The following is a 22,894-nucleotide window of genomic DNA, read 5'->3' on the forward strand; positions in this document are numbered from 1 at the left end:
CAGTCCACCAGTCATCAGCCGGAACACTGTTTGCCTCTGGAGTGAGGGCTGAAACCCAGACTACAGCGAACGAATCCTTGTCCACAGCAGTGGAGGCAGATAGAGGGAAAGGGGATCTGGGAGGGGTCACGTACAGGCAACGGGTAAGAGACTTTTCTGTGTCTGAAGTCTGCCAACAGAATGCAGATGGGTGCACCTCTGTGGCCCTGAAAGAGCTCTTCGATGGACGTGGGGTGCACAAACTGAAACACACAGTTTCTATTCTAGTTTCTTCTCTGTTGGTGAAGGAGTGGAAGAGAAGCTTCTAGAGTGAGCCACAAAGACAGCATTAAAAAAAGGATCACTCACAGCAAAAGGACCAACTATTCAACATATCAGAACTTGGTTATCTGAAACAGAGGATCCATTTCATTTACATTCTGCTTAAAACCATCGCAAGGCCAGGGGCGCTGGGTGGCTCAGTCAGTTAGACATCCGACTCTTGATTTCTGCTCGGATCATGACCCCACAGTTCATGGGATGGAGCCCTGTGTTGGGCTCTGCATTGACAGTGTGGAGCCTGCTTGGGATCCTCTTTCTCTCTGCCCTCCCCTGCTCACTCTCTCTCTCTCTCTCTCTCTCAAAAATTAAAATAAACTGAAAAAAAATGTTGGAAGGCCTAAGACCTTTTAGATGGACTTCATTTAAAATGGTTATGATAGGAGCACCTGGGTGGCTCAGTCGGTTAAAGCGTCTGACTTTGGCTCGGGTCATAATCCCACTGTTCACAAGTTTGAGCCCTGCGTCGGGCTCTGTGCTGACAGCTCAGAGCCTGGAGCCTGCTTCACATTCTCTGTCTCCCTTTCTCTGACTCTCCCCCCGGCTTGTGCTCTCTCTCAAAAATAAACATTTAAAAAATGTTTTTAAATAATAAAAAAAAATTAAATGGCTATGATAACGATTACATACCCACTGTGGTAGTTAACACTAAAAACGCTGGCAGTGCTAAGTGTTAAGAAGGATACAGAACTGGAATTCTCAGACAGTATCAGTGGGTGTGTAAACAGGTACAACTGCTGGAGAAAATTATTTGGCAGTAGCATTCATTCAGTTTTTGTAAGCCTTAACATACCTTTGAGATCTTACATGACATTTCTGGGAAAGGAAATTGGAAAACCCCTCCTCTCATCTTTTGTGGGGCTAAAATGCTGTCTACAAAAACGACCCCTCCCAGACGGTGTTACTATCCATCCCCAGAGTACAGTGAGTCTCAACATTTTTTTTAACTGCACACCATGAAACTAATTTCGTGGCTTTTAAAAATATGAAATAAAACAGAAATGACCAGAGTACAGTGTGCATGGCACAAATAATTATGGTTTTGTGTGTTTCTTTCGTCGGGACTGGACAGATGGATGGAGAAAGTGATGTTTCGTTCAGAAATTTACCAAACACACCTTTTGGCATAATGCCAAGTGGCCAAATGTTAAAACCAAATACTTGCCAAAGCCAAATGCTGCTTTACGGAAGGGACTATTGGAAAGCAAGTATAAATCTGAAGTTCTATTCAAAAAATGTATTATGTTTACAATTTTATTGTCAAAAATTCCGGTAGATCCATTTTGAACATTTGATATAAAAGGGCAGGAACCGTAATTCCTCAGCACGATCCACAGCAGACTAATGAGAATTTGCAGAATTAATTTCTGCAAAATTAAATGGATGCTCTGAAAATCAGGTCTGTGTAAAAAGGCAAGACATTTTGGTGCCAAGACGGCCGCTGCCTGCGGTGATTCTGCCAGCAAGTTAGGAAGCTTTCCTTCCTCCCTAATGGAAACCGAGCGAGGTCAAGACTTAGGTGAAGACCCCTGATCTCCTGGACTTGAAGGCTTGCTTAATGCCTGATGGTGCAATTTCACTGAAGCCTATCCCCCAGAGGAGACAGCAGTTTCCCCAAAATTATTAGCAACCGTCCTCTCTCAACACTAATTCTCAATCTATACCTATCATTTTTTAATATTTGTATCACTGGTTTTGGGCACATAAAATTCACAGCCTGATAATCACCCTTAATTTTTGCAATATTTTATTCTCCAATAAAAAAATATAGATGTTTATACTTTCAGTTGACTGAGTCTCCATATACAAAGCATAAAACGGGACACTGCCAAGAGTTACATACAGAGCGTTTACCTATTTTTCAAAGCAAATGTTATGATAATAAATCCCAAAGGTCTGCCTTGTTTGCGTCACTGGTGCCCCCACCCTGGTTGGACAGGAGGGCTACCTATGCAATGTACAATCCTTGTTCATGTACAAGTGCAAGTGTGCCAGAAACAACACCAAAGTCAGGCACCCCGCCTTTTGGCCAGTCGGCCGAGGCTGAATGGCAGTTTTAGGAAAAAATTTAAGGTGAATTCCTGTGTATCCCTATGGTCTAGTGTGTATGTGTGTGTACTTTTGTACGTTATCAGATCATTGGATAAAATATGTATCCTACTGAAGATCAAAGTCAAAAAAAAGTTTAAAAGTGACCAAACTATCTGATCAAATGAGGGATCTGTACAGGACTCTCTAAAGAATGAATAATATTTCCTCTATTTTCAAAATTCAGCTCGCATGTAAAAACTAATATTCTCCAATATGCCCCAGAGAGTTAGAACCGACACTGGAGCTTTTGAAAAGAAAGAGAAGGAAGAGAATTATTTGAATAGGGGAACATCATGGAAAAATAAGAATTTACCATATACACAGAGTTCTCACATTTGTCTATGAGAATGCAGGGAATATCACTTCTTAACTTATACTCTGTGGGTATGAAAAAACTGTCACCGCCTTCGAATACTCTCAGGGCAAATAAAAGTATTAATAGTATTTCTACTACACATATTTAAATTATTCCATTAAACATGCAGGATGAAACAGGATGTTTTCTGCTCAAAAACAAAACAGAGGGAGTGTACATGATAGTATCCAAGAGTCAAGGCCATCATTTCGCCTGCAGGGTAAGAGGAAACAGCTGTGCTCTGTTGGGCCAACACAGGCTCCCCTGGGCTTTGTGGATTTCAACGCCCATAAATGAGGTGGTTAGTTCAGAATAGGCTTCTTGGTAATGATCTCTAAGCATGTCATTCCACAAAAGCCCACTGCTCTTGAAGATAAAACACAGAGGCTATGATCCTTGCAGAGAAAATCATCGTGCGAGCACAACGTTTAAGAGTTTCCACCATAAAGGATGTTTCTTTCCTCGCACTTCCATTCTCGGATTCATTAAGTCAACTCCAATGAATTCTATTTGCACATGTACCTTTAAAGGATATACTAATAAAAAAATATGAACATAATATTTTCATCTCTCCTCACACCAACACCACGTCAACCAATCCAGAAAAAAAAAAAAGCCACTGAAGAATTTGAAACGTGTCTTGATTTCAGCTGCAGGAATGCCAGACTCGTTAAAAACAGTAGCCAGTGTGTTTTCTGACAAGAGGGTTCTGTTTATTAACAGTGTGCCTTTCTTATCCATTTTTTCTTTTCCTTATACTTTTCAGGGCCTTTCAGCAAACTTGGTTACTTTTACATCTTCAGGAGCCATAGCTACTGGTTATTTTTCTTTCTTCTCCGCGGTATAGCATAAAAGTCCCAAAGAACAGCGTTCAAAATTTCAAAGGACACGCTCGTTGCCAACTATGTCTTGACTGGCTAAAAATTAGAGAGGAAGCAATGGCCCCCAAAGACCCTTCACTCCCAGACAAACCGCTTCCAAAGTCACTCTGAGGACCCCACAGGGAACTTAAGAGAAATCTTTATTTCAGACCTTGGAATTTAACTTAAAAAGGCGACACTGGTCATACTACTTTCTGCAAAAGGCAAGATGAATCCAAGGGCCGACCCATGACAGCAACAACAGTTATTGCATGACCCAGGAACTAAGAATGATTTTACTTTTTAAAAAAAAATTTTTTTAATGTTTATTTTTGAGAGAGAGAGAGAGAGAGAGAGAGCACAAATGGGGGAGGAGGCAGACAGAGGGAAACACAGAATCCAAAGCAGACACCAGACTCTGAACTGTCAGCACAGAGACCAATGCAGGGCTTGAACTCACGAACCATGAGATCATAACCTGAGCTGAAGTCTGACACTTAACCGACTGAACCACCCGGGTGCCCCATAAGGTTTTACATTTTTAATGGTTGGGGAGCAGGAGGATCGAAGGAATAATAATATTACAAGACACATGAAAATTATCTGAAATTTAAATTGCAGTGTCCGTAAGTAAAGTTTTATTGGAACAGAACCCATATATACATTCTGTTCTACGGCTGCTTTCACGCTATGATGGCAGAGTTGAGCAGTTGCAACAGGAACCATCTGTGACCCACAAAGCCTAAAATATTTACTATGTGGATCTTTATGGAAGAAAGTCTGCCTACCCCTATCCTCTGGCCCCTATTCCTGTTAGTAACGAGTCAGACCACAGGAGCATTAGCCCCAGCAAGAAGGGTCCAAATCAGTCTCTCACAGACTCCACAAGCAGTGTGGGTTTCAGCCTCATCCTATGTGAAATGACTGGTTGTCTATACATCCAAGATTGAGACAGAAGATTCTCTAACACTAAAATCTTTCATCCAAAACAGAATTCCCCATCTAAACCCATGTTTATGGGACACTTACCAAGAACCAAGTACCATGCAAAGTGCTGATTTGCCACAACCTATTTAATCTTCAAAATAACCCTGGGCAGGGGGCGCCTGGGTGGCTCAGTCAGTTGGGCATCCAACACGATTTCGGCTTAGGTCACGATCTCATGGTTCATGAGTTCAAGCTCTGTGTTGGGCTTTGTGCTGACAGCGTGGAGCCTGCTTGGGATTTTCTCTCTGCCCCTCCCTCACTTGGGCCTTCTCTCTCTCTCTCTCTCTCTCGCTCGCTCGCTCGCTCTCGCTCTCTCAAATAAACAAACTTAAAAAAAATGCGGGGGTGCACCTGGGTGGCTCAGTCAGTTAAGTAACTAACTTCGGTTCAGGTTATGACCTCGCTGTTCATGAGTTGGAGCCCTGCATGGGGCTTATTGCTGTCGGCGCAAAGCCTGCTTCGGATCCTCAGCCCCATTCTCTCTGCCCCTCTCCTGCTTGCATTCTCTCAAAAATAAATAAACATTTAAAAAAAAAAACTTTAAAAAAATCCTGGGAAATAAATACTTTATGTATGTAGCCTACTAATAGCTGGGGTAACTGAGGTTAGACAAGTAACTACTCCAAATCTACACAACTAGAAAGGGGCAGACATGGGGTTTAAACCCAGGGCTTCTGGCCTCAGGACTCTGGATGATGCCAGCAGGCTGGGATTAAGTGAGAATGAACAAGTCAATTTACGTAAAGGACTTAATGAAGTTCCTAAGGCATTTTATGCACCCACAAGTTTAGCCATTATCATTTATTATAAATTTTTAGCTGATGTGAGGGGTCATTCCTTGTGTCTTTATCGTCATTGGCAAGGCCGTGAGGCCATTCACCCTAATCTTGCTCCCATACATAAGAGAATTTAACATTTATCACACCCCAGCAGAGAAATCTTCACATTTTTGTTAAGCAAATAAAGTATAATACGTAATATTACATCTCTGAAGGGCTATTAAAGAATTAAATGTAAGTTTTAAGTTGTCGTTTTTGAAACCTATAGCTACTGTCTTTAATCTATGCAAGGTGCCATAATAAAATGCGACAATCTGGGTGGTTTACACAGACGTTAATTTCTCACAGCTCTGGAGGCTGGGCAGTCTCGGATGAAGATACGAGCCAATCTGGTTTCTGGTGAGAACCCTCTTCCTCACATGCACATGGCTGCCTTCCCACCGTGTGTCCACACGGCCTTCGTATGCAGAAGTATATACAGAGAGATTCTCCCTTCTTAGAAAACCACTAATCCCACCATGTGGGCCCCATCCTCATGACTGACTCTAACCCTAAATGCTTCCCCAAGGCCCATCTCCAAATACCACCACACAGGGGGTATGAGTTCTGGGGGAACATAAACACTGAGCTCACAACAGCTATGAATATAGGATTATAAAAGAGACAGAAACGCATGAACATGTAAATGTACCCACGTGGGAATAGAGATTCAACAGTAAAAACAATAAAAAGGTTTATCGCGACCTTTAAAAATCAGCTTTTGGGGAATAGGCTTATACAAAAAGTGCTGGTTTGATGGTAATATTACCTACACAATCTATGCATGGAAGAAACAGTAGAAAAAAACAACATCAAAATGCTAACAGTTACTCTGGGTGGTGCCACTATGAGCCAGGTTTATTTTCTTCCTTTATTTTCTAAATTGTCCACAAAGAATGAGAATCCCACATACAATCAGGAAAACATGGTTTCTTCCAATGCCCTATTGAAGCACAACTCATGTTATATGTACTCTGTCGGCAGAGGTGGTCTCTTTTTTTTATTAGTTTATTTATTTTTGAGAGAGGGAGAGAGAGTGGGGAAGGGCAGAAAGGGACAGAGACCATCCCAAGCAGGCTCCCTGCTGTCAGCACAGATCCCAACATGGGGGTCGGACTCACGAACCATGAGATCATGACCTCAGCTGAAATCAAGAGTCAGATGCTAACGGACTAAGCCACCCAGGTGCCCCAACAGAGTATTTTTTAATATTGAGTCCTCTTTGCCTCCTTGATCTCACCACACACACACACACACACACACACACACACACACACACACACACTGAGTCAGTGAGGAGATAAGCAACCACGATGCCGAGGGTGACACGTAAGTCACACTGACGGTGGGAGACCTGTAGGTCAGTGCAGCCTGTACAAGAGGTGGCATGCACTTTGTCTCTGGAAAGATAAGAGGAGTTGCCAATGAAAGAGGAGCAGGGCAGACCCAGAATTCGGAGCCTGTACGCAGACAGAGGCCTGGAGGCCAGGCAGGGGGGAGGAGGAAAGTCATGGAAATCCGTGGGACTGAGCCCGGCAGGAGAGATACTTGCTGCCTGGAGACATAAGCACAGACTGGGCAGAGATGTCTCAAATGTCTCCAAGACCCACATTAAGAAATATGTTGCACAGCGGGACTCAGGAAACACACACACACACACTCACCCCTAAAACACAGCTTCCAAAAAAAAAAAAAAACCCAACTTATCCTTACTTTGACTGATTCTCTCTGGTATCTTCTATTCTTGCTCTATTCTCTTTCCTTCCTTCTTATCAAGATGCTAGTCATCGCACACTACACAGGCTTTGTGACCTACCACTGGGTCACCACTCAGTCTGAAAATATACCAGGCCAGAGCCTTTAACATATGAATGTGTGTAACCAGTGTCCAGGGGCCAAATGGAAATTCATTCAGATTTAGATATCTGGTAATCTTGGCAATAATGAAGCGCTCTGAGATTATAAAATATTAAAAATGGCCTTAGAAATTATTTTTATTTCAAGAAAAAATTTTTTTTTCATTTTGAGCAAATAATAAGTGGACAAGCTTAAAATTCAGACTTCATGAATGCCCAATTCATTGGAAAACTACAATTGTACTCAGGAGATAAAAAGTTGCCAGAACAAAAAAGGCCTTGGTCTTAGCCCTCTATAAAGACCCATGCTAGTGGGGCGCCTGGGTGGCTCAGTTGGTTGAGAGTCCAACTTCGGCTCAGGTCATAATCTCACGGTTTGTGGGTTTGAGCCCCATGTCAGGCTCACTGCCGTCAGCCTGTCAGCATGGAACCTGCTTCAGATTCTCTGTCTCCCTCTCTCTGCCCCTCCCCACTTGTGCTTTCCCCAAAAAAATTATTAAAAAAAAAAGACTTGGGGTGCCTTGGTGGCTCAGTTGGTTGAGAGTCCAACTTTGGCTCAGGTCATGATCTCACGGTTTGTGGGTTGAAGCCCCGCCCCATGTCAGGCTCTGTGCTGACAGCTCAGAGCCTGAAGCCTGCTTGGGATTCTGTGTCTCCTTCTCTCTCTGCCCCGCCCCCGGTCCTGTTCTCTGTCCCTCTCTCTGTCTCAAAAATAAACATTAAAAAAAAAATCCATGCTAGCAAGACAACATGATGATAAAAATGTCTCCTTTACTTAAAAGGCCCCTTTAAAACCTAATATAAAGACAAAGATACACACTATATCTAAGAACAAAAAAAGAAAATTTCTAGAGACATAGACCGAACTTAAGCAAGGTGTTCACTTGAAGCTTACCTGATGGCCATACAGGGGCCAGATCTGTAGCTGAGGGCATTTTACTACTTCTAACACCAGAGCTCTCATATAACAATACAAACTCTGGATGAATGGGAAACATTATCAAACACAGCAGGAGAAACTAATGAGAGGGCAATGACTGGCAATACCCCTGAAACTGAGCTCCTCTCCATTCAGAAAACAAAAGGACTCAAATTTTCTTCTGCAGCACAGACACGAGACTCTGCCAAAGCCCATATTCAAAATTACATCAGAACCCAAGACAGGAGAGTGGGTTCAGAGAGGCCATCTGTAGGAAATCAACAAGATGTCTAAGACACTCATTTCTTCCAAGATCATCTACTTACTAATACAACAACCTTTAAGCTGGAAATTACTCCCTAGTTGCATCCTCTGTCAAGACAGACAACGGTGCTCCTTCACAAGGTTTACTACCTTTTCCTGAGGGTCTGCTTCCTATCCTGAAAGTGGTAAGCCTCGAGGGGCCTGGTGGCCCTAACACCTTCTGGCCATTCCAGGGCCACACCTTGGCAGCTCACTGAAGGTTCAGCCCAGGCAGGGAGGATACCCCAGGCGATCAGTTCCTTCTCCCAACTTGCCTAGTCCCTTAAGTCTAGACGGTTTACGAAAAGGAGGGTTGAGACAGAGCTCTGGAGGCCTGGAAAGACCCCAGGAATCCAAGTGGCTCCCAGAAAAGGGAGAATGTTAACCCAAAGAAATGCTCAGGTATTTTCCCACACCAGATCAGATGCTCGTAGGAGGAAGGAGAATGGGGTTGGATTTTCCCTAGAGAGTGGTAAGGCCAGACAAGTGAAAAGCTGTGGTTTTCTGGGGCTGTAATTAAAATAGGGTAATTACAGGATCGTTCTGATGAAAATCTCCCTTCTACTCAAGGCCTGGGCAGGAGCTATGACAGCACACTCCTGAGGGTCTTGTACTTACATTCGGCGGCTAAAACCTCAGCCACTCCAAGGCCCAGGGTACCTTTCACACCCATTCCTGAGGCTGCAAAGTGCTCATGGATTTGTGTGTGTGTGTGTGTGTGTGTGTGTGTGTGTGTGTGTGTGTGTGTGTTGTTAACTCCTTTTCATTCATGGATGCCCAGACGATCATTTATCATTTTATGAACACGGGGTCATCGGCTGAGGGAAGGCAGGGGATGGAGACATTGGAATTTGCCCTAAAATGTCTAGGAATACAGCCCCTCCTAAATCCTTGAGCCTGAAGAAACACTTGCTGTTTACAATGTGGATGGGATGACAGTGAAAACAACCCCAGTTCACAGGGACAGAAGAGGGAAAGTTCTGTGCTCTCTTGGATGGTGGCTTCCCACCGACATGCAGTGGGTTGTGTAAATTGCAGGCTTTCATAATAATTACTAGGAGTTCGCTCTCCTTCAGTACCCACTGTCCAGCTGCAGAAGTAACCTGCCTTCTCTCATCATCTGGCCTAACAAACTCCAGTTTCTTTACCTATGGTCTTAAGACATTTAGTAGAGACTTAATACTCAACTTCTAACTATGAACAATTTTTTTTAGTTCTAAAATTAGAGCAATAACATTTATTCTGATCAGAATACAATGTACAATGTACAATGTACAATGTTATGTTCTTAAATTTATCATTATATCCCTAGGAGTATATAAATATTATTTTCTTTAAAAACAAACAAACAAGGGGTGCCTGGGTGGCTCAGTTGGTTGGGCGACCGACTTTGGCTCAGGTCGTGATCTCGCCATCCGTGAGTTCGAGCCCCACGTCGGGCTCTGTGCTGACAGCTCAGAGCCTGGAGCCTACTTCAGATTCTGTGTCTCCCTCTCTCTCTGCCCCTCCCCTGTTCACGCTCTGTGTCTCTCTGTCTCTCAATAATAAACGTTAAAAAAAAATTAAAACAAACAAACAAACAAACAAGGTGGCTTCTGGGGTTTTTTAAATATTTTTTTATGTTTTTATTTTATTTTTGAGAGAGAGTGCGAGACAGAGTGAGAGAGAGAGGGAGGCACAGATCCAAAGCAGGCTCCAAGCTCTGAGCTGTCAGCACAGAGCCTGACGTGGGGCTTGAACTCATGAGCCATGAGATCATGACCTGAGCTGAAGCCGGACGCTTAACCAACTGAGCCACCCAGGCACCCCAGCTTCTGGTTTCTGTGTGAGCCCTACGTAACTTACAAAGTGACAGGTGGACTGAGAACCACTCTCTTGGTGGAACAAGTGTCTCTCTTCTGAAGAGAAGCACTGAAAACCCTCCTTCCTGGAATGAAATTTGAGAACTGCTACAAAGCAAGGTCTGAACTTGAATTCACGGCTTAAAATTGTCACCTCCAAAACAGACAGGAAAAAACAAGATGGGAGAACAATATTTTGCACAGAGACTTAATTTCAAAAAACTAGCAGTATATTCTTAAATCTCAAATCTACAGAGTTGATGTCACTGAGTTATAATTGACTTTATACATTTTTCAAACATAAAAGTCCCAAGAGCCATTCAGGAATGACAATTTTTTTTTTTTTTTTTTTTTTTTTGCCACTGGAATGTCATTGGACACATTTCTGCAGGGCCACCCTGATGCTGTATGCCTGTAGGCAACTGAGGGAAAAAAAAAAAAAACAAAAAACAGTAACAAAAACAAACTCCACTGTCCTATGTAGCTAGAGTCTAAGTGAAATCAGATCAGGTCTAATTAAGAATATATTATGTCTCCACCCAAACCCTCTTCCCATCCGTTCCCCTCTCTCTGTCATGGAAATCTGGACTTAGGAAAAAGTCCTTCAAGTATTTAATGCTTCCATCTGTGGGCAATCGTCTGGCCCTGAGCATTGGAAGCAGCAATGCAGTGGGTAGAGGACCACTGAAAATGTCCCATGGCTCCAGAAGAAGCACAGAATGAAATGATGTAGAAACCTGCGGGATTATTTGAAAAGTTAGTCTCAGGCAATGAACACTTAGAAGCAAATGAAGAAACCTAGGACCAGAATGGGTGTGGTCTCACTCATCAAGGCGACCCAGCAAGTCAATAAAAGAATGGGGGCCAGAACTGTATTTCCAAACTAATGTCCATTTTCCATTACTATATTCTTTTTTTTAATGTTTATTTATTTATTTGCGGGGGGGGGGGGTACATAATCGGGGGAGGGGCAGAGAGACAGAGACAGAGAATCCCAAGCAGGCTCCACGCTGTCAGCACAGAGCCTGATGCAGGGCTCAGTCCCACGAACCAGGAGATCACGACCAGAACAGAAACCACGAGTGGGACACTTAACCAACTGAGCCACCCAGGCACCCATTACTGTATTCTGCCTCCGCCTCCTCCAAATCACAGCTTGGTCTTATATCACCCTATGAGCCTGTCTTCATGCCTGAAGTCCTACCATTAGAGTGGCTCATTTAAAAAGGTAATTCTTTTCGGGAATCTTGTATTTAGCTTATCTTATTCTTTAATGTAAATACCTTTGGGAAGGGGATGTTGATAAATCAGTGATTTGTTTAACACTGCAGATCAATTTGTTCATCAGATGTGAATCAGTGACTTTGTTCCCAGAACCATGGGGAATTAAAAAGTAGAAGGAACCAAGTTCCAGGTGACTTCAGAGGAAAACTTCAGTCTTCAGCGAGATACTCTTGGAAGGCTCTCTGGACATGTGGCCCTGACTCCTTGAGGTACAATAATGAGAGCTTAACCAACAGCTAGTTGGTTGTGACATTCAGGTCTGCCAAAGGTTAGTTCTGGAAAATGAAGGCAGACCAAGGGGAAATCCATTCAAGAGTAGACACGGACCCACACTAATCTTAGGGTCATAGTACGTCGGAAAGACACAGGTGTGTTAGCCAGAGGTCCACGTGATATGGAGCAGGTATCCTAAGCAGGGAAAAAGCAGGCCAATGACAAGGACTCAGGGCAAACTAGGAAGCAGATTTCCTGTGCCAGTAAACAAAAAAGTGCTAGACCAGATGTCAAGACACCAAGAGACCTGGTACAAACCAAAAATCAGAAAATGGGCCTGAGCCCATTGTGGAGAACAGAGCTCCTTACCAAGCCAGCGTCAAGTCCTAGGCACCCTTTAGAGCCCCAATACTTAGGTACAGAATTGGCCCTCGAGAGTAGGAAGGCATTAAGCAAGTACTAGAAGTAAGCCTGTCGATGTGACAGGCTCCCTGAAAGAGGAAGTGGACAGTCACCCCTAAGCAGTGACTCCTACTTCACGGTTCAGCAGTTCATAGGCCCAGGTTCTGGTCGGCAGCTGCTTGCGTGACTCATATTTAGAACCTGAGTGCAGAGGAATAAAAGGGAATGACTTATTCCTTAACAGAAGAATAAGGCTGAGAACAATGTCAAGTTTGACACAGTATTAAGAAAATGAACTTTGGGGGCACCTAGGTGGCTCAGTCAGTTAAGCATCCTACTCTTGATTTTGGCTCAGGTCACGATCTCACAGTTGGTGAGTTCCAGCCCTGCGATGGGCTCCATGCTGATGGTGAAGAGCCTGCTCGGGATTCTCTCTCTCCCTCTCCCTCTCCCTCTGCCCCTCCCCTCCTCTCTCTCTCTTTCTCTCTCTCTCTCTCTCTCTCAAAACAAACTTTACTTTTAATTTTTTTTTTAACGTTTATTTATTTTTGAGACAGAGAGAGACAGAGCGTGAACGGGGGAGGGTCAGAGAGAGGGAGACACAGAATCTGAAACAGGCTCCAGGCTCTGAGCGGTCAGCACAGAGCCTGACGCGGGGCTCAAACTCATGGACCACGAGATCATGACCTGAGCCGAAGTCGGCCGCTCAACCGACTGAGCCACCCAGGTGCCCCTCAAAACAAACTTTAAAAAACAAAAATAAAGAAAATGAACTTTGGAGGGACAGGTTTCTGTTGCAATGAGTGTTTCACAGCCAGTTTCCTGCCTAAAAAACCAGCAAGAATACCTTCTGTTTAGGTCCTCCCAGGGCCACAGTCGACAAGCTTGTGCTGACTCATCAAAACAACAGGCCCAAAAAGCAGCCGCAAAATCCTGTAAACCTGGGTAAGCAACATTTTAGACACACAAGAGTCTGGTTTTGTCAAGCAAGGGAATCTAAGATACTCTGTGGTCTGAGATGCCCGCCAGATGTGACAAAAGGCCAGGGGCTTCGCCTGGGCTGGCAGCCCCCACCCATGCTCGGGGAGCTAGGACTCAGAGGCGGGTCCCCCCAAGGCATGGGTCGGATTAGGAGGTTTCCGGAAGACGCAGCCACTCCAGAATACTCTCCAGGTGGAAGTCATTTCTTTGTCTCATGCAAGTGAGTCGATTCAAATGTCTCCTGATAGCTGAGGGAATCCCTTAATAGAATCCATGACTTTATCAGAACCAAGCAAAATCCCCGGGTCAAAGGATGGCACAGAGACTTCAAGGCTGCCTTCAGAGCCTTGTAAGGGGGCCTGAGACAGACCCTCCAGCAGGAGAATAAACTGAGTTGGGTCTCTAGAGTCTTCCTTAACTTGAATTCAAATTGCCTCAGGCTCCCTGGAAATCCAGCGCCCCAGACTAGGAAAGGACCACGTTCAGTGCATTCTTTGGTCCCAAGAATATTAAACCAAAGTAGTCTATCAAGTTCTAAGGGATGCTAATGAGTTTTTAAATCCCATGTGAATCAAATCCACAAATACAAAACTCTCCCCCAAGTCCTACGCCAAGAGTAGGGTGAGGAATTTGCCTTGTGATTTTCTAAAAATTCTACAGATGCCCAAGCATAAAGTGGGAAGTGACTAGCAAGAATTCATTAAGAGGAAGTGGCCACCACAGTCCCACCAGCGACTTAAGTGACTTTAAGCTGTGACCCTCTTTAACATTTGGCTGCACCCCAAACGCCCACAGCCATTGTTAACATCCTGACAAACAGACAAGCAGATACGCGCGCACAGGGCTGACACACGGACAGTCTCACTTTCTGCAGGGAGCAGTACTGTTTTCCACAATCTGTTACTCCAGGCCAACGGCTTTCTCTTTAATTCGGAACAAATTTCTCCAGTTCACAGCTCCATGTGTCCAGACCAAGTCCCCTGGCTTCTCTGAGAGAGGGGAGCTCAGCTTCAAGCAGTCAGGCAAACCGAGACTGGAGGACATACCAAGTTATCTCATTGTGCCCGAGTCAAATGACATTTCCCGCTTTTTCTGCCTGGCAAACTCGTACTCAGCATTCAAGACTCTGCTTAAATTTCCCCCCTTAGGTGACACACCCCAAGCATCCTCAAAATTCTCTGCTTTGGACTTCCCAGCCCTTTGATTCCTGTCTCCTATCCTGTGCACTGAAATTTTTCTGTTTAAGGCATGTGCACACATTTTTGGTAGGAAGGTAAACTGGTAAAACCTTTTTGGAGAGCATTTCGGAAATGTCTATGAAAATGACGATGCACATACGCTCTGTTTCAACAATCAGACCCAGGACTTTCTCTTGCAGATCAACTCACACCAAGTAAGCAGCCAGGCTGTTGTAACTATGTAAATGTGGAAACAATCTAAAAGTGCATTCTAATCTACTGTGCAACCATCTAACAAATAGATACAGTGGAATATCACGTGATCGTTCAAAAGAACCAGGGAGCTCTCTCTATACTGTTATCTTTAAGTTTTTCCCCAAACTCCTTCAATATTTTTGATCGTCTTTTTTTCCCCAGCTTTACTGAAGTATGACTGACAAAGTGATACAAAATCTTGATGTGACGCCTCACATTAGCCCACTGAAAGATGTTTCTCCGTCCCTCTCCCTCTCTCCTTCTCTCTCTAGGTCTCTCATGTGTTTTGTCTTCCCCTGATCATTAAACAACGGAGTACAACTTTGGCAATGGTTTTCACCGGACATGAAGTATGAGGTGAAGGGCGTCAGAATATGCCACTCCAAAGGAGGCCACTTTGGTATAAGAAGTATTTTGAGCTGAAGGCAATTGAGAAAAAACAGACACAGCCTCTCTGCCTCTGAAGCCTCTCTTCCTTCTCCCCATCTGCCTAAAAGCAGGGCATAAATTTCCTTCATGAAGGAGTTCTCCCCCCATACAAGAAAGAAAACTTTTATTATCAGAGGTGGAGATGACAGGTAGTTGTGTCTACACAAACAAACCTTACTAAAATAATCCTTATCTTCGATTACTTCCCTATATATTTACCTTTCCGTAATTTACTGCCCCTAGAAACCAAAACCCCTCTTTCCTTTGTCTAGTTATTTCTCCACGATGTATCATGTTTCCAAAATGGCACATAAGCTTTCAAATCAACCCCTTCTTTGGATTGTCACCTCTTTTGTGTATAGCCCCCGTGCAGGTAAAACTGAAAACATCAAATAAACTTGTATGCCTTTTCTTCCTGTTAATCCGATTTTTGTATTAGCTTAATTTGCAGGACACAGAACATAAGAAGGTAGAGGGAAGATTTTTTTCCTCCCCTACACAGGTGTGTCAGAAAAGCTCACTGCACTGGTGACACTGGAGTCAAGCTGTGTGAATGCTGGAACACAAGACGGAGAGGGCGCCACTGTTTCCAGAAATAGTACCGATGGATACTGCCTCCAACCTTTGCTGCTTTATAGTGTAGCTAGAAGATGTTCCCAACCACAGCCCACTCCACCTTCTTCCGGACAAGGACTTTATGATTTATCTAGACTTTTTATGTATTTGCCATGAATAAAAAGTTTAGCTGCTGCAAAGTTACAAGGAAATAAAAGGTTATTCTACTCTCAAAAAGTATCTCAGAGTCTAATACAGAAGCATTGAAAGAGGGGAGTTATACAACACAAATGCAAATAACACAACTGCCTAAGTCAATAAAGGTGGCTGCCTGAAACAAAAGCCAGTCCTTGGGGCGCCTGGGTGGCTCAGTGGGTTAAGTGTCCGACTTCAGCTCAGGTCATGATCTCGCAGTCCGTGAGTTCGAGCCCCGCGTCGGGCTCTGTGCTGACAGCTCAGAGCCTGGAGCTTGTTTCAGATTCTGTGTCTCCCTCTCTCTGCCCCTCCCCTACACACGCTTTGCTTTGCTCTGTCTCTCAAAAATAAATAAATGTGAAAACAAATTAAAAAACAAAAACAAAAAAGCCAATCTAATAGATCCTCATAGATTTCTCTGTCCAAAAGACATAGCTTGGACTTAAGGCCAGTGTGCCATTCTCACGTCAAACCAAAACACCACTTCCTAGATCTGAGACCTTTAAGTGGCTTAGTTGACTTCATTAAGTCCTACTTCACCCATAAAATGGGGATATTAGGACCCACCTCATAGGGAAGTTAGAATAATTAAATGAGATAGAACACATAAAATGCTTTGCATAGTACCGGATACTTAGGGCCAAATAAATGTTAGCTATTATTATCATCATCATAATCATCCTTCTGGAAGTTTCAGAATGTTTTCCAAACTTTATTCTGCCACCAGGCATAAATGCAGCATCAAGTTTATGAAGGAAACTATCCAAGTGCACATTTCTAGCCAACCCCATCTCACCGTTGATGAATTTATTTATTCAGAGGGGAAAAAAAATACACAAGAGTTCCGATCATTTTAGATGAAGACCTTTTTCCTCTCAACAGTGTTACATAAGCAGCATATGTGTGACATCTTTGAAGTTTATGTTTTTATTGTAAATACAAAAGAACCCCAAATACTGACATTTGCTTTTTCAAAGTCCCACGAATTTATTTTCATAAGACACATAAAATATTTACGCTGTTTTATTTCCACCACCAAGATCAATAAGCCATTTAAAAGAACTGGTCAAGGTCAGACATCAGGCTTCCAACTACAGTGGAGGGTTATCAAACCGGCTTAGAAAGAGACGATTCTAGTTCAAATCTCATTCAATATCCTTTGGCCCATCTTTACAGAAGTCTCAGAATAAAGTCTTTTTTAAAAAAAGGTCTTTGTGAGAATACAAGCTGTCCTCTACACTCTGAGAAGCCAGGTGGCTTCACCCTAATTGATCAGCAAGGCTTGGGAGGGCAGCTGAAAAGACCAAAAAGTGCTGAATTTATAAAACTGAGAGGCTACATTGGTCCCAAAGAAGGAGGGGGGTCCCATAGAGAATAAGCTAAAGACTATTAAGTCATGACTAAAAACCATATTAGACGGTGGCCCATCTGATAATTAGAGGGGAGAGTTTCAACGACAGACCTTGAGTGGACAAAAGTGACCCTATAAAAAGAAATCAGTAAGAAAGGAAAAGTCAAAATGTGACAACTGATTTTTCTTTTTTTTAATGTTTATTTATTTTTGAGAGAGAGAGAGAGAGAGAGAGACAGAGGGATAGAGTGCAAGTGGGGGAGGGGCAGAGAGCAAGGGAGACACAGAATCTGAAGCAGGTTCCAGGCTCTGAGCTGTCGGCACAGAGCCCAATGTGGGGCTGGAACTCACAAACCGTGAGATCATGACCTGAGCCTAAGACGGACACTTAATCGACTGAGCCACCCAGGCGCCCTGACAACTGATTTTCAAGCAGACTGTAAATGATAATTTACTGACTGTAGGAAATCAGCCAATCAACAGCAAACCACTTAAAATTGAAACTGAGACACCCTTCTGAGGATAACTGTGCTTTCTTTTTTGAATAAAATAGATTTGGAGAATCCTGAGAACAGTGATTATCACTAGATAGGCAGGGATGGTATTTCTATGTTTATATATTGTTTTTCTATATGTATTTCCTAAATTTTCTACAATAAAAAAAATATATTTTGAGGCTTGGAGAAAAAAAGAGGTAGAAAAAACATATTACTTTTATTTTTAATACCAAGATTTTTCTTAACAAAATGGGTAAGATCAGCCATCCAATTATAGATATAGGTTAATCTAAGATATTGTCTAAGATACATAAATTTGCCCCATCAGGCTCGACACCTCCATGGGCGAGACTTTATTTTATCGTTCCTTGGAACCCCAATATCTAGCACGAGGCCTAAAAGATTAGCTGCATATATTAAGAAATGTTTAGCAAATGAATTTTGGATGTGGCTGCAAACCCACACTCTGGTGTAACCCGAGGAAGGTACAAAAGAAAATGGTCCCCTTATGGGACATATGCCAATCATCCCAATAGGTATATTACTGACATTATAGCTTAGTGTCTCTTGCTACTAAAATCTTCCATGAAGGCCTATGTGCTCCCTCACCTAGCTCCCCTCCTTTTGGCACTGCGTGTGGACTTGAACCATGCTGTTTTGCTGGGGTCTTGTTCTGCAGGAAGCTACAGGGACTACTACCATGATAGAGACCATCTTATAGAGATGTCCGGTTCACTCCAACACTTTGAAAGAACCCATGGGAAGTTTATCTCAGATCTCAGGGTCATTAAAGTAACTCTCCTCAGAGCAAGTAATACATTTTAGTTTTAAGATGAGTAGGAATCTTATAATTGATCTTTTATCTTTATGCCGGAAGCTGAGCGCCAAATCTATGGCCATCTTTTAGAAACCCGGGAGGACCTTGGGACATGCATGTCTGTAAGCTAACCTTTCCTCTGGTTTCCTCTTATTCTTCTTCCCTCCTCCTACATGGCCCTTTCTTGCCTTCTTAACATCTGGGATGAGGCAGGGTATAAACAAATCAAGAAGCCAAAAATTAAATGCACCCCCCCACCCCTAATTTCAAGCTGCTCCAGACATTTTTCACCCATGCATCTTGCCTGCAGGACAAGAGTGTAGAGCTCAACACCACTCTCCTCACTGCTGTTGGCCAGGGGGTGACCTTTATATGCCATCTGTGATCCGAAAATCTGACTGAGGACCAGAGGCACTTTCCTTTCCACTCCCACCCACCAGCTCTAACATACACAAGACCATGCGTGTGAATGGTGCACAGTGATGTTAAGGCAGAACAGCATTATGAGTAAGAAACGCAGATTCGGAAACCAGAGGGACCTCAGTGCTAATCCTGCCTGCTCCGCTCTACCGGCTACTGACCTTGGGCAAGTTACTTAACCTCTCTGTGCCCTGCCTTAATTTCCTCGCCTGTGCAATGGGAACAATAATGGCACTGACCCAACAGGGTTGTTGTGAGAAGTAAATGAGTTAATACATGTAAAGTGATTAGATCAGTGCCTGGCACTCAGTACGTGCGTGCCACTACTCTAATGGGACAGTTTTGTTTTCCATTAAGCCAGGCCATGCGATGTCTCAACTCTGATTGAAAGTAGAATGTCTCACTGTAAATGAGTAAACTCACAAACTGATTTCTGTGGTCACCTTGAGTTCGGATCTCATTTAAAAATCAGTGTGGAGTCAAAGCTCTTTCAAACATTTGCTTTCTGATTTGCTGAAGAGAAGGAGAATGCAGCAATGTCCAACAACAAAACAGTTTGTGGGAGTGTATCCCCAACGGTAACAGTGCGATCCTTCCATCAGACCTGAGTATGCCCGACTACTCATGCACACCCTTGCACATCGCAGTCAATGCTTTTCCAGCTGCAGCACAGACATCACTTGAAGGTCTAGAGAAATGAAAAAGCTCATGGACTTCTCAGGACATTCTTTAAAATAAAGTACTTTGGCGATCAAAGAAGAACAACAAGGCTTTGTTGGATACTTGAGGTCCTGATTTACATCTGATTTTAGAAAGCTGCTACCTCCTACACGTGCTCTTAAAATGCAAACTCCTCATCAGATTCCACTTATGAAGAAACACAGAACCCAGCACTAGCCCCGCCCCATCTTTGCTCACAGCAAAGCCAAAGTCCCAGCAACTTCCTTCACACCCAGCCCACCAAAAAATTTAAGTCCTCGGTGAATGACTGTCACAGATATGAGTTTGTACATAATCTTCAAATAAAATGACTTGAAACTGCCACAGTATGATGGCAAAGAAAGAAAACTAGATAATCATAAAAGGTGCAGTACTTGCAACCAAGGTTACTTCTAAATTTCATGTGAAAGGACACATTTCAGCTCCTGCTATACTGAAGTTACAGGAGACTGGAAGAAACAACCCGAGAGTGTATCAGGGCCATTTATCTTCCATTTCCTACGTTTCCCGTAATTACTCACCAAATGAATGCACGAGTTTGTCACAGTACTGAATTGAAATACGTCAGCCCCTTTTACATTCTCCTTTCTCCATATCACAGAAAATATTCTAAGAATAGAATCAAAAATGAACAGGGACTGTAGGCCAAGAACACTGCTTGGAGGAATTTAGTAATCTCACCCTCTCCAGCTTAAACCCCGCAAATTCATTGGGGGAGAGGAGGCAGAGGACTTGCACAGCACGATAAAGTGACACTCCCGAATTGCAACAGCCGAGATTACTCTGCCGCAGCCTGGATTCTCCTCGCCACGAGCTAGAGTACAGAGTTTTCTAAATGCTTTCCCCAAGATCCCGAGGTCAGTTTCAAAAGCGGCTCCTCTCAAAAGTCCCAAAGGACACTCGCTCACCCACCCCACCCTGCAAGCAGAGCACTTCCCGTTCGCTCTGGCCGGTCAAGAACTCTAATTTGACAGTGACACACACTGAAAAAAAAGAGGAAGTGGCTAAAAGACCATTGTAAGGCATAGATACATATATGTATTTCTTTAAGAGGGGCAAGATCCCTGTCTTCCAGTGAAGCTTCAATGGGAAGTAGCCATCACACCCACTAGAAAGTTGCAGCGAATTATAATGTCGCAAAATCAAGGGCGACTCCTCTCTAAAAGAAAAAAAAATTTTTTAATCCTGGAAATCCTCTTGCTGTCCAAAATGCTTCCCTCCCCTCTGCGAACGCAACAAAGCGATCCATCCCGGTGGGTCGGCTCCCGAGAGCGAGGCTCCAGGCCGGGTACGTGCGTGGTCTGCCCTGCCAAGTGGCAGAGGAAGCGCAGGGCACCAAGGCGGCCAGGGGACCCCGCGAGCAGCTCCCTTACCTGGTTTGACCGGTTTGGGTGGCGGCTTCGACATCGCGCTTCCTGGAGCGGCGGAGCCTCGAGACCAAGCACGAAAAGCCAACCGAACGCCCCGCCAGCCGGCACTCCGGGGGCCCCAAAGTTTCTTTTTGTCTGCTGTGCGGCGGTGCGCCTTCAGGGACCTGCGCCCACCCTTGGCCGTCGGACTAGCGAACGCCGTCAGAGCCGCTCGGCGCCGTGCCCCGCCCCGCCCCGCGGCCGCCCGAGCCTCCCGAGCGCGCGGCCGGGAGACGAGGAAGTGGCCGCCGTCTGGCCTCCGAGCGCTAATTGGCTCCCGGGCTGGCAGCTCCGGCGCGGCGGGAGCGCGGGCGGCGCGCGCGGCGGCGCGCGCGGCGGCGGAACGAGCCGAAGCCGAGGGAGGGCGCCGCAGGCTCGCGCCGGGGCTGGCCCGGCTGCGCGCGCCCCCGATGAGAAAGGGCCGGACCTTGCGGGGGCGCACGCGCGCGCGTGGCCCGGGTCGCCGGAGTCCCGCCCGCCCGCCCCGCCCCGCCCCGGCCCGCCGGGGCTGGAGCCGGCGCCGCGTCCGGCTCGAGTGGGACGGAGCCCTCGGTTGGCGGCTGCTACCTGGGCCGCCTCCTACCGGGTAGGAGCGCGGAAGGAGGGGCATTGGGCCTCTCCGCTAGCGAGCTTTGGGGGTTGCGGCGGGTCAGCGACAGGCGCGCATTGGGCCAGCGCCTGTGCAGCTTTGCTTGGGAAGACTCGAACTGGCGCCGGTGAGTATCTGCGCGACCCGGCCGCGCTGCGCAGCGTCGCCGAGGCCTGAAGGTCTTCCCGATGTGTGGCAGTGCTGAACCCCGAACCTGGTTGTGTCTTTCGAGCCCTGTTGGGACTCTCAACACCCCAAACGGGCTGCTAGATGGCCCGCCGAGGAGGATGTGTCCGTGGTGGCGTGGTGCTTTAACGGCCCATAATAATCCTTAGTAAGAGACAACCAAGAGGTGGTAGGATTGTGAAGTCACCAGGGACAGGGCCAGCTCTTGATCCCCACGAGAGGAGACAGCCTTTTATTTCACGAGTATTGTGGTGGACTCACCACGACCCGCCTGCCACCTATTATTGTACGGCCTGCTAACTGAGAATGATTTTTACCATTTTAAAAAGGCTGAAAAGAAATCAAAAGAAGATTTTTGTGGCACGTGAAAGTTATAAGAAATTCACATTTCGGTGTCCATAAAGTTTTGCTAGAACACAGCCACGCTCATTTGGCTTATATATTGCCTGTGACCGCTTTCTCTTCGCCACAGCAGAGCTGAGCTGCTGTCCCCAAAGCCGAAAACATTGACTGTCTGCGCTTCACAGAAGTTCGCCGACCCCTCACCGAGCAGATTGAATCTCCAGTGGGAGACAAGGGCCAGAGCATACAAGAAATACAAGTGTGCGTTCAGTTCAAAATAGCACAGTCTATGTAATAAAATCAGTTGTATCTTTAAGGGAAGGAAAAAAAAAAAACCTAAAAGAAAAAACTTTACAGGAGGGTCTATGTAAAGGGAAGCTTGAAAGTTTCTGCTGGGGGTTAGTGAAAGATAAAAGTGATTCCAAGGGAGAGGGGCCTGGGCTGAGTATTCAGAAATTCTGTTTACTAAAAGGGAGCAAAGTTTAAACAATAGTAGGAAAAGACTTCCCTGTTGTGTGGGAGAAGATAATCAAAATATCTGCTGAACAAAACAACTAAGTGAGAAGTCCTGAAACATGTCACCGGTTTCAAAATATCCGACTGTTCTTTAGATGCCCTGAGAGGTACATTTCGTTACGTGTATTCGAGAGTTGCTCTCTTCCTTATAATCTGCTGATTTCTGCACATACCGCTTCTGACCGTTTTGCGGTTTAGAGGCCAAAA

At 44.8% G+C, this 22,894-nt stretch overlaps 2 protein-coding genes across 10 annotated transcripts in view; one reads left to right on the top strand and one right to left on the bottom strand.

Moving 5' to 3' along the window:
• Positions 1 to 21,664, bottom strand: part of OSTF1 (osteoclast stimulating factor 1) — a 57,400-nt gene extending 35,736 nt beyond the window's left edge. The window contains exon 1 of the mRNA XM_027041022.2: positions 21,019 to 21,664. Within this exon, the coding sequence (XP_026896823.2) occupies positions 21,019 to 21,664 (646 nt within the window). The remainder of the gene's footprint in view (positions 1 to 21,018) is intronic.
• NMRK1 (nicotinamide riboside kinase 1) overlaps positions 21,524 to 22,894 on the top strand; it is a 48,910-nt gene continuing 47,539 nt past the window's right edge. For 7 of the 9 annotated variants that reach the window (XR_003414538.2, XR_003414539.2, XR_008291253.1 and 4 more), the window contains exon 1: positions 21,524 to 21,770. The gene's annotated coding sequence lies outside the window, so the exon portion shown is untranslated. The remainder of the gene's footprint in view (positions 21,771 to 22,894) is intronic. The other 2 variants (XM_015081134.3, XM_015081135.3) reach the window with 2 other exon arrangements.

Source organism: Acinonyx jubatus, chromosome D4 (assembly GCF_027475565.1).
Source record: "Acinonyx jubatus isolate Ajub_Pintada_27869175 chromosome D4, VMU_Ajub_asm_v1.0, whole genome shotgun sequence".
In the NCBI taxonomy this organism is placed as follows: Eukaryota; Metazoa; Chordata; class Mammalia; order Carnivora; family Felidae; genus Acinonyx; species Acinonyx jubatus.